Here is a 12,311-nt window from a genome sequence, read left to right as displayed (position 1 = left end):
GAGGGAGGGGGAGAGGGAGGCAAGAGGGAGGGAGGAAGAGAGAGAACTGGAGCCTGGCTATGGCAGGGGCTGCAGGCATCAGAGAAAGAGGGGCGAGTGAGGGGAGGAGGGAGGGATGGAGGAAGGGAAGAGCCCAGTCAGATGCGGGCAGAGTGCTGCAAACAGATGCCCATCCTCCATGCTCACCGCTCACCGCAGGGACTCGCTGGTCCCAGCTTGGCTTTGTGTAGGCTTGGGGGGATGGTGAAGACAGCCCCCATTCCTCAGGGTAAGCCCAACAGGAGGGGATCGCCCTATGTGAGGGTGGGGTCAGAGAGCTCTTCATGGAGGCTGCTGGCACCTTTTGTGTGCCCAGGCCTGTGCTGAGGGGAAAGTGTGCCCTGGACGTGGGTGGGGCTGATGTGGAGGCCGAGAGAGGCATTCCAGAGGACGGGCAGGTTCTGAGGCAGAGACGAGGGTAAGTGGGGCAGTGACCAAGGGCCTGGGACAAGGGCTTCAAAGCAAGATCTAGGTGGGTTCCAAACAGGCTTCTGACGTCCCCTCGCTGTGGCTGAGCGAGTTCTGACCCTCCAGCTTCCACTTCTCAGGGGCAAGATGAGACAGTGACTCTAGTTCTCAGGTGACAGGACAAATGTGCACACTTGGTGAGTGGGTGGGTGTTCTGCCCCCCCCCCCCCCCCCCCCCGCCCAGGCTCAGGGTTCTATTTGATTCCCACAAAGGGAGATCCTTGCAGGGATGGGAGGCCTTTTTCTGCAGTGACCACCTCGCCTCACTTTGGGACTAGAAAGTCAGACAAATGGACTGTCATTCCCATTTCAGGGACAGAGTCACCAAGGCTGAGAGCAGTGCTTACTCCATAAGCAATTAAGTCCCAGGGCCAGGAATAAAACTCTGGGAAAATCCGGGAACCTGCAGAGAGATGAGGTAGGCTCAGAAAGGTGAAAGTCAGGGACAAACTTAAGGATCAAAGTCAGCCAGGAGGGGGCCCAACAGGTGTATATTACAAACACACCTTGATATGCACACGGAGCAAGGAGCAAGTGTGTGACTGGTTAACATCTGTCCTGTGGGCCACATGGGGTTTGGTCCCCTGTGGGAGTCTCACGAAGCTTGCCAAAGCAGACAACCAATTCAAGTTTATTGGCTGATCAAGATCCCTGTGGCTCTGAGCAGGGCTTGCTCTGGTCAGCCTTGTTTCCCTTTCCTCTCTGAGACTTGTAAGCTGCTGGCTTCGGGCAATCTACTAACCACCTGTGCTTTCTTCCCTCACCTGTGAAGTGTGCACAGTGTTATGCCCAGATTTCAAGATCCCCAAGGAAACCACACCAGGGAACCAGCCAGTCCGATGCAAAAGCAGAGGGTCTCCTATACAAGCTCGCTTGGTCCCCCCCCCCTTGCCTCCATTACTGGGTGCAAGAGAGAGCCCCGAATCCCAAGAGAACAAAGAATTTATAGGGCTAGTTTCCCCCGCTTTCCCATTGGCCGAGATAAGGGCAGGCTGAGTAACTGATACACCCTGCGGCTCTTTCTTGAAAGAGGGGTTAAGGACACAGCCATTCGTCCTGCTCTGTCCTTTCATTCCCCCCTTGTCTTGGAACTTCCGGCTCAATCATGAGATGGACTGCATTTCTATTTCACCGTTGCTAGAGGCCCGTACTGGGCACACAGAACTATCAACTGAACTATTTCTATAAGCTTAACAAATGGTCCGGTGGAAGGGAGAGAAACCATTTTAGCTTTAACAACTTCTATTGAAATAGGATTTTTCTTCTTAAAATTCCTCCATGGCTATTAAAAAGCCAAATCAAGATTAATTTATCTACTGTCCTGATGTTTGCATAAACACAACAAGAATGGTAACTGACTATCTTTGCTGGAATTTCATGGTTGAACCTTAATGTGCCCCGTAGGGCCAGGAAGCCAAGCCATCCAGATGCCATCAGGCCTGCTTGCAGTATCTGCTGAGTTAGGTGAATCCCTCACCTGTAGCAACTCCACCTGAGCCCACGCTCCAGGCTTTAAGGCCCATCTCAGTAGCCCTCCTACTCGTTGCGGCCCAGAGTGTGTGGGGGTTCTGCAGGGATGCAGAGGCATCTTTAGGGCTCCCCTTCTACTCTTACCAACCGCCAGTGATGGTAGGGCATGGGCCCGACGCTCCAGCGCCAGCCATCTTCAGGGCTCCCAAGCAGGATACCAGGCTTTCTTCGTGGCATTCTTAGTGGCTTCAAGTCTTTAGAGCTCAGATAGGGCTCTTCAAAACATGATACTCCAGTCAAAGTTTTCCGTTAATAAAACCATTATTAGGAACCAGTCTTACTGAATCTATGCAAAGAAACGTACTTATTTAGCATTGCCAGATTTCGGAGGAATTACATAAGGAGAAAAACATACTGATCTATTCTAAGATTTTCTGACTTTTCTTGCTAATTTCTTTTCATGGATTTAAAACAAAACAGTAACTATTGGTATAAAACCTTCTTTCTATGCATAACCATGCCTTAGACCTTCTATTCTAAACAGGCTTTTTCCAGCTTTACTATCCTTGACATGGGTATGGTGACTCAGGCCTGCAAGACAGTATTACAGGCTGCCAACTGTTAGCTGTTTCTCAACAGAGACCAAAACCTGATGGGCACCCTTCCCTGCCCAGTTGGGCACCTGCCCTCTTGGCAGCTAGACACCCTTTACTTTTGGGGGTCGCCCCACACAGCTCCCTTCCACGACAGCCAACATACATTCAAACCTGCAAGAGAATTAAAGGTCAATATAACATATCAATACAATAAAACATGATATTGGCATCATGGCCGCCTCAGGCAGCCAAATCTTCCGCTACCAAACATGTGATACTAAAGTCTATTTCTGATTTTCCTATGAATTGTCCTTGTCATTTTGGAGCCGTGTCCATGAAGGTGCAGGCATTATCTAAATCTATTTAATGTTACCAACATCACGCAGGTCGAGCACGCCGTAGCTTGAGCTTGAGCGGGTTGCGTTGATCTCAACTGATCGATGCTCCATTTGGTGATGAAGTCTTTCCAGGTCGTGGATGGATCCACTGACCGGACGTCATCTACCTTGAGAGCGGTGGGGGTTGTCAGCACCATAGTGTAGGGACCCTTCCAACGTGCCTCTAGGGTCTCCCAGCGGTGCCTTCTGATGTAGACCCAATCTCCTGGCCTGTGCTGATGAGGAGTTGGGGTTGGGCTGGTCCCGTAGATGGCGCGGAGGTGTGGCCAAATGTCCTCGTGCGCCCTCTGGAGCCCTCTCAAGGAAAGAGATTGTTAAAGAAAAGCCACCCAGTCCTCGCCAGTCTCTGAGTCAGATTCCTCCTCTCTTGGAGAACTTCAAAGTCCTGATGGCTTCTAGGTAACCCTGTTTATCAGTTACAGGTTACAGCGCTCTGCTTTCTTGCCTTTCTACCAGTTCCCTTTGTGGCAGAGCAGCAACCAGGCCTCTTTCAAGGGAGTGCGCTAGAAGGGGTACCAGCCCCTCCTTTGCTAGCAGCAACAGGTACCAAACCCTTTCAGTACATTTGACCAGCTTCATTCCTGCCCACCTTTACAGATTCTAAGGCCCATTGTCTTCCTTTAACCAGCAAGCTAAATGACACTGGCCTGTATTATTTAATTCAGCACAGGCAGGGGGAAGGGCACATGGGATCTCTGCCCTGAGGAACTGTGAGCCCCACCCTTAAATGTCCCAATCAGACTAGAAATGCCACAAATACCTTTTAAATCTACCCCAGAATTCCAAAATCCCAACCTAGTACAGAATATACTTCCACACTTACATGAACAAATAATTATACCCAAGTAGACATACAAACATCAAATAAACATCCACACTTACACCCTTTCAGTGAACAAATACTTTTATAGTCTTGGGATCTTGAGCAGACAGGAACAGATGGGGAGGGCTCCCTTTCTCACATCCACCATTAGTGACCAGTCCCAGCTCACTGGTATACCATTCATTTAATATTTCTTTTTTCCTTCTATTATACCAAGGCCATGCTTTTCAGGTAGCTAGAACTTTTAGCCTTAATTCTTAGGTGATTAGCAATACATTTTAAGAGACACAGAAATTTCACTAGTTAAGCAGAGACAGCATGCAATTTAAACCACAGCTTTGGGTAAATACATTATAGGTTAAACTTAGGCATATATTAGCTGTTTATACCTTTTATAAACATTTTAAAGAATATCAATTAAGTTTAAACTGGTCCTTGCATCAAAAATCTTCAGTTGAGGTCACAAAATCAATCCTCTTTTCTCAATCAGATCAATAAGCAAAGGCATTTAGTTACCACAATTACATAATTTTTCCCAATTCGATCCGCAAGAGGCAAATTATTTTTTACTTTCAAGCGGCTCTGGAAAACCACATTCTAGCCTTGCAAAGACAGGTTTTTGGCCTACCTGGTCTTTTCAGATGTAAATTGACCACATTCTTTAAGATTTTGCTGCAGGCAGGAGGCGACTATTTCCTCCCTCCATTAAGAAAAGCTTTCTTAATTAACAAAGGACCAGTTTGTTTGTTTGTTTGTTTCCATTGGAAAAACTGTTCTTTATTATGGATTGGGCTTGGGATTTATCCTGCACATTTGAAAGGAGACACTAGCCCAAAACCCTATCCGAAATTGGACGGTGCGCACATTAGTTTTAAGCCAGCTTTTCTCCCTACACGTGCACAGAAATCCCAGATGCATTTACTTGGGGAGGGGGTGACCTGTTTCCACAGACCCTCACTCAGGAGGCCGCCCGACCTCCACACAAAGGAGGGGGGAGGGCAGTCCTCCTCCCTCCGCACTTGCACACTTTCACCAGACGTTCATTCAGAGTTTAAACAATCTATTCAATTTCTAACAACTTCCCCATTCCTGAGGGAGCTCTAAAGCCTCCCCCAATCTCCTTGAAATGATTAATCACAATACCCAGAGGAGAAGTCTGAGTCCACCATAACGTCCATCCAGCAAGTACACAAAATAAAGCGGAAACACAAACAACGAAAGGGCCCAAAGAAGTACAGCCTTCCAACTCCATGGGAGCAAAAAACAAAACAAAACGAAAGCCAGACGTTGGCTGCGCGCCAACCAGCAGGAGCGACCCGCCTTTTCTCAGATTGAGGGGTTCCTACAGACCTTCCGACTCCGCGGAAGCAAAAATGTCCCCCTTCAGATGGAGGATCTAGGCGTCCCCCGACTCCTCCCGCCTGTGGCCCCCCCAGTGCGTCCACCTTAGGCCATGTGGGCTATTACGATTACAGATTTCAGACGTGAGCTCACACCGGACAGATATAAAACATACAATGACATACAAACACCTACCGCGGTCAGTCAGGTGGGCCCTCCGGACTGGGGGGGTCCCTCAATGGTGCTGGGGATCCCGGCGAGCCCCCAAAATGTTATGCCCAGATTTCAAGATCCCCAAGGAAACCACCAGGGAACCAGCCAGTCCGATGCAAAAGCAGAGGGTCTCCTATACAAGCTCGCTTGGTCCCCCCCTTGCCTCCATTACTGGGTGCAAGAGAGAGCCCCGAATCCCAAGAGAACAAAGAATTTATAGGGCTCGGGGTGGGGGGGGGCGGGGGGGGGTTGGGGCAGGGTGCAGCTAGGGCCTGGTTACACAAAGACACGGGGGGGGGGGGGCAGCATACTTTTGGCCTTGGGCTAGTTTCCCCCACTTTTCCATTGGCCGAGATAAGGGCAGGCTGAGTAACTGATACACCCTGCGGCTCTTTCTTGAAAGAGGGGTTAAGGACACAGCCATTTGTCCTGCACTGTCCTTTCACACAGCAGAAGAATTTATCTTAGAGGTCATTAGCACAAACACACCACTGCTTGCATGGATAGTTCTGAAGCCTGTGGCTGGTAAGCATTAAGCAAGGGCGTGGCCATAGCTCCTCATCTTCTCCAAGCTTCCTGCTTAGAGGCCAAGGTAGACATTCTACAGTCCCCTCATCGGAACCGGTGGTGTGGGTGGATGCCAGCTTGTGTCCTGGACTTCCCAAGCATGATCTCACACATCAGCATGGACACACATGTGACATAAATGTGCCATTGGCGGAAAACATCTGGACATTAATGAGCCCATGAGGAGCTCTGAAGTCAGCATTGCCCGTGGCCTGTGGGCTATCAGTGCAGCGTCGATTTCTTCCTGGTGTCTTTGGAACATGCTGGGTTGCCTAGACCAGTATCTCTGACCACACAGAGCTGTGGTGATCCCTGGGGCCCATGTTGACTGCCAGTTGGTGCTAGATGCTGGGAATTCAGAGGGGCCCACCCTAACCAGTGGTGGACATTGACTGGAAAAAATGGCTAAACCCAGGGGACAGTAAAGGAGGAGCTGGTGAGGCTCCCAGGAGCCAGGTCACAGCAAGGGGCCGCCATTTGCAGACTTAAGGAGAGTGAGTGTGTTGTAGAGACTGAAAAAACCCAAGCGATGTTTAGAGAAATGGAGTTACACATCTTTATTACCCCAGCAGTCTCAGAGGAGTTGCCTCCAAAGTCTGAGCAAACCAGTATGGTGGAAGCTCTTCTTTTATCTCCTTTGGTTTGTCCCCCAAATATGGATGGGACTTCCAGACCTTTCGTGGGCTTTGCAAAAAGCCCCGTGTGTTGGGATGGGGGCCTTGAGACCATACCTAAGGGCCTGGCCTGGCGCCAGCGCTGATAACCCCTCCGGGGGTTGTGTATTGTTCATGGCTTATGGCCTCTGTAAAATGTGAGCGTTTTGGTAACAGGTCTTGCAAGACCAGATTGTGGAGAAAGGGGCAGTGACTTAATTATAGGCGACCAAGAATGTCCATTAGGTTCCCGCACAGGTTCAGACTGCTCCCCCCCCCCCCCCGCGCCCCCCGCCCCCCAAACATCAGGGTTACATTGGAATTAGCTTTTTGGCCTTCTCAATTGGTTTAGACTCCAGTCTTAACGAGTTCTGGTTGTCCAGGCAACCAAGGTAGCTTGGCCCAGGGAAGGATAGTGGAATGGAGGCCATGGTGGAGTTGACATCGAGGGAGGGCACGGGCGGGACCCCAGGTTTCTTCCCGCGGGCGATGGAGTGTCCCTCCCTGAGCTTAGGGTCAAAGAAAGGCAGGTGGGGCTTGAAATCAAGCTTCAAGCCCACAGGCATCACAGAACCTTCAATTGGAGAACGGTTTCCGCTGGGAGCGCAATGCAACGGACCGGAAGTGGGAGCAGAAGTGACGTAAAGTGACGCTACGCACCTCGGCGCGCGAAGTCCGAACTGGCAGACGGCGGAGCACGTGCTGGTGCCCCGGACTAACTGGGGTGAATTCTTGGGACCCTTGGTCGTGGAAGGCTTCCGCAGAGACTAGTGGGCCGAGAGGCGCGGAGACCCTGGAACTGGTACTTTTAGTCGAGTGGCGGCTTCCGAAACTACAGCTCCCGGCAGGTCCCGCGCTGCCTTCAGGCCCACGCCTAGGCTATTTGGCCGCGCTGCATTCTGGGATTGGTAGTTTTCCTGCGCTCTTGGGCTTTGGGCGCCGTTCTTGGCGGAGCCGGTCCTTTGGCTGTGGTTGCCTTGTGGCCGGGCCCTGCAGCAAGGGCGGGCACTCAGTGTTTAGGTGAATGCCGGCATCCAGGCGAAACTGAGGCCTAGAGAAGTTGAGTGACTTGCTGGGGACCACACGGATTCGCCTCCCAGATTAGAGCCGGCACACATGGGCTTTCGTTACACGTAGTTGCCCACCAGAGAGAGATGGGGCGTAGCTCCGGGCCAGGGGAGCAGAAGGTTGGGAGACACAGGGGCAGGAGCTTCAGACCGGCCCAGGCTGGGATGGGACGCTGTTAGAACTTGGCCTCTCAAGCTCTGGTGGAAGGAAGTGAATTATTATTGCAGGTGGAGCGTGTGGAACCGTGCCCTACTTCTGCTCCTTTAGTCTGTGAGCCTGGCCGCCTTTCAGAGCGGGATGGAGTTGTGTGAGGCAGAAGGACGAGGCCGGGCTGATGCTAGGTTGTTCACCTTCCAGCTCCTTGTGAGAGGATGTCACAGGCTTGCCGCAGGACCTTCCCCTGGGGGTAGGGGTGGGGGGTGGGGGCTGCCTGAGATGACTTAAGTGGCCTGGCCTCCAGAAAAGCTGACTACCAACAGTCTCGTCCCCATTTCTGTGCCATAGGAATTCCCTGGAAAACTGCGTCATGTCCCAGTGCCACAGGCTGGCATCCCTTACCTGGAGTGGCTGAGACCCTGAGATGTTCAGAGTGGGTTTTGTCTCACAGACCCGCACAGCCTGCATGTCAGCCAACCTCGGAGCCCTCCTGAGAACAGGCCATTATGCCCAAGATAATCCTGAGTGGGGTGACCGTGGATTTCCCCTTCCAGCCATACAAATGCCAGGAGGAGTACATGGCCAAAGTCCTGGAGTGTCTGCAGAAGGTAAAGCTTTGTACCTGGGGGATGGGTCAACGTGGGCGTGGGCAGAACTTCAGCAAAGACCCGACATAGTCCACGGCCTATTCACCGTGGCCAGTCCTACTGCGTGAAAGGCACCTTCCGGACATGGGGTTCAGTAAGTAGGGCCGATGTTCTAGGTGGGATAAGAGACAATAAACAAGGAACAAGGAAAGATCATTAGACAGTGATGAGTGCTGTGAAGAAAAGACAAAAGGTATAGGCTTCTGAGGAGGCCTCCTGAGGGGATGATGTTTGAGCTGAGGCCCAGTGAGCAGCCAGCCATTTGAGGATCCAGAGGGCCTGTTTCCACATAGAGGGATAGAGGGTCAGCCGGTGCCCAGTCCTCACTGTGGAAGGTCTTGAAGCCTCGGGGGAGTGCAAGGAGGGAGGAGGATGCAGGTTGCATTCCGCTGCGTTTCTTCGAGTGCCCTCTTCCCTGCTCGAGCCCCACCCCTGAGGGCTGCCTGACCTGGGCTCCAGGCTGCTCTTTTTTTTTTTTTTCCAAAGTAGTTTATACACTTTCTTTTATTTTTATTTTTTTAATTGTTTTATTGCTTAAAGTATTACACAGAGTATTATATATGTCCCCTTTTTTTTCTCCCCTTGACCCCCCCCCAGCCTCCCAAGCTCCCCAGTGTCTTGTGTTATGCTCATATGCAAGCATACAAGTCCTTCAGTTGATCACTTACCCCCTTCCCATCCCCCAACCCTCCCCAGCCTTCCCGCTGTAGTTTGACAGTCTGTTCGATGTTGCTCTGCCTCTGTATCTATTTTTGCTCATCAGTTTATAATGGTTTTAATTATCCATAAATGAGTGAGATCATGTAGTATTTTTCTTTTTCTTTTTCTTTTTTTTTTCAGAAAAAATACGTTATTTTATTCACTCTATAGGGACAAATTTATAAATATGTTACAGTGCCCTTTAAAGTCAAATTTGAAAAGAACATATTAAAAATCACAAGAATAAAAACTGGCAATAAAACTGTGACTATATGAATACTTTACATCTTTTTCAAGTTTGAAATAATTATCCAAAATTTTTAATATATGGACTTTTTATAGACTTAAGCTCTCCACTTTCAGAGTTTTATATGCCTATGATTTACGAAGTTTTTAATTGAATATTTTACTTATCTGTCAGGAATATTTTAATTATATGCATTTTAAAATAAAAGTATGCTGTTTTGTAATGTCTCAGATTTATGTTAAGGACTTAAGAAATTATTATCACTTTTATCCTTAAACACTATGCCCTGAGATTAATCACTTGAAATGTTATATTTTAGTAGCTGGATTATGAATCAGGGATGTCAGTTGTTATATGCTTTTCTTTTTTTTTTTTTTTATTGCTTACAGTCTTACAAAGGGTATTACATATGTGTCCCTTTCCCCCCCCCCCCCCCCCGCCCTTGACAATCCCCTGGCCTCCCCTACCCCCCAGTGTCTTATGTCCATTGGTTATGCTTATTTTATTTTTAATTAAATCTTTATTGTTCAGATTATTACATTTGTTCCTCTTTTTCCCACCCCATAACTCCCCTCCTCCCAGTTCCCGCCCCACCCTCCGCCCTCACTCCCCACCCACTGTCCTCATCCATAGGTGCACGATTTTTGTCCAGTCTCTTCCCGAATCTCCCACACCCCTTTCCCCCCCAAGAATAGTCAGTCCATTCCCTTTCTATGTCCCTGATTCTATTATAATCACCAGTTCATTCTGTTCATCAGATTATTTATTCACTTGATTCTTAGATTCACTTGTTGATAGATGCATATTTGTTGTTCATAATTTGTATCTTTACCTTTTTCTTCCTCTTCCTCTTCTTAAAGGATACCTTTCAGCATTTCATATAATCCTGGTTTGGTGGTGATGAACTCCTTTAGCTTTTCCTTATCTGTGAAGCTCTTTATCTGACCTTCAATTCTGAATGATAGCTTTGCTGGATAAAGTAATCTTGGTTGTAGGTTCTTGGTATTCATCACTTTGAATATTTCTTGCCACTTCCTTCTGGCCTGCAAAGTTTCTGTTGAGAAATCAGCTGACAGTCGTATGGGTATTCCCTTGTAGGTAACTGAGTTACTTTCTCTTGCTGTTTTTAAGATTCTCTCTTTATCTTTTGCTCTTGGCATTTTAATTATGATGTGTCTTGGTGTGGTCCTCTTTGGATTCCTTTTGTTTGGGGTTCTCCGCGCTTCTTGGACCTGTAAGTCCATTTCTTTCACCAGGTGGGGGAAGTTTTCTGTCATTATTTCTTCAAATAGGTTTTCAATATCTTGCTCTCTCTCATCTTCTGGCACCCCTATAATTCTGATGTTGGTACGCTTGAAGCTGTCCCAGAGGCTCCTTACACTATCCTCGCATTTTTGGATTCTTTTTTCATTTTGCTTTTCCGGTTGGGTGTTTTTTGCTTCCTCGCCTTTCAAATCATTGACTTGATTCTTGCGCTCCTCTGGTCTGCTGTCGGGAGTCTGTATAATATTCGTTATTTCAGTCCGTGTATGCTTAATTTCTAGTTGGTTCCCCAATATAACATCGAGGGTCTCATTAGTTTTCTTGTAGATCTCATTAAGTTTATCGGCGGCTTCTAAACAGTTCTTGAGAGACCTTAAAAGTGTGGTTCTGAACTCTATATCTTCCATTGACAATTTTGTCCTGTTTCTTTGTCTCCGCATTTTGTTATGCTTCCTTGGTGCACCCCCTAGTGGTCTTTGTTCACAGTCTTATAGTTAAACCTTGATTGTTGAAGCTAATACCAGGGAGGGTTTGACCTCCAGGCCAAGTGGCTATGAGAATCAGCTGTGTCAGCAGTGAGAGAACTTCTGTCCTCTAGGGAGGTGCTAATCTAGCCTTTGCCTGAGGCTATCCGGCAAATGCCTCTGTGCAGGGCTTGGGCAGGGCGGGTCGCACAGGATCAACAGGGTGGGCCGGAGAGAGCAGTTATGGCAGCTCTCAGTCCTGTCCCCAGGGGCTCTGCCTCTCTGAGTCCCAGCACCCGCTGCAAAGCTCGGAGAGAAAGCTGCACTCGCTCTGACCAAAGCCAGACAGTCCCGCTTCTCCCGTTTGAGTCTGGGTCCCTAAAGACTCGCCTGTATCTGGAGCTCAGAGTCTGCGACTCCCTCCCGATTGAAAACGCCAACTGCGCCCTCCGCCGCCAGCCCGCTCCGCGCACTCCGCACCTCAGAATTTGACTTCAGCACTGCGCCTCCTCTGAGTGTCCGTATGCGTTTCTCTTTCCTCCTAGTTGGTTGATCTCCTACCCCCCTCCCTCCTGCCCCCCACCCCTCCCCGGCCTTCCCGCTGCAGTTTGACAATCTGTTTGAGGCTGTTCTGCCTCTGTATCTATTATTGTTCAAAAGTTTATAATGGTCTCTCTTATCCATGAATGAGTGAGATCATGTGGTATTTGTCCTTCATTGACTGGCTTATTTCACTTATCATAATGCTCTCCAGTTCCATCCATGCCGTTGCAAATGGTAAGAGTTCCTTCTTTTTTACAGCACCATAGTATTCCATCGTGTAGATGTACCACAGTTTTCTAATCCATTCATCTACTGATGGGCACTTAGGCTGTTTCCGGATCTTAGCTATGGTGAATTGTGCTGCTATGAAATAGAGGTGTATATATCCTTTCTGATTGGTGTTTCTGATTTCTTGGGATATATTCCTAGAAGTGGGATCACTGGGTCAAATGGGAGTTCCATTTTTAACTTTTTGAGGAAACTCCATACTGTCTTCCATAGTGGCTGTACCAGTCTGCATCCCCACCAGCAGTACACGAGTGTTCCTTTTTCTCCACATCCTCTCCAGCACTTGTCATTTGTTGATTTGTTGATGATAGCCATTCTGACAGGTGTGAGATGGTACCTCATTGTTGTTTTGATTTGCATCTCTTGGA

General features: G+C 48.7%; 1 protein-coding gene across 5 annotated transcripts in view; it reads left to right on the top strand.

Annotated features, from left to right (window-relative positions):
- Nucleotides 1-7,205: 7,205 nt before the first annotated feature.
- The window catches only part of RTEL1 (regulator of telomere elongation helicase 1), a 48,780-nt gene continuing 43,674 nt past the window's right edge, over nt 7,206-12,311 (top strand). For 3 of the 5 annotated variants that reach the window (XM_059704999.1, XM_059705000.1, XM_059704996.1), the window contains exons 1-2: nt 7,497-7,627; nt 8,141-8,400. In XM_059704999.1, coding sequence (XP_059560982.1) covers nt 8,299-8,400 — 102 coding nt within the window. In that variant the 5' untranslated portion in view covers nt 7,497-7,627; nt 8,141-8,298. Of the gene's footprint in view, nt 7,371-7,491; nt 7,628-8,140; nt 8,401-12,311 lie in introns of those variants that run through there. The other 2 variants (XM_059704997.1, XM_059704998.1) reach the window with 2 other exon arrangements.

Source organism: Myotis daubentonii, chromosome 8, assembly GCF_963259705.1.
Source record: "Myotis daubentonii chromosome 8, mMyoDau2.1, whole genome shotgun sequence".
Taxonomy (NCBI): Eukaryota; Metazoa; Chordata; class Mammalia; order Chiroptera; family Vespertilionidae; genus Myotis; species Myotis daubentonii.
Note: the sequence above shows the minus strand (reverse complement) of the source record. Positions and strands in the feature narration are given on the sequence as shown.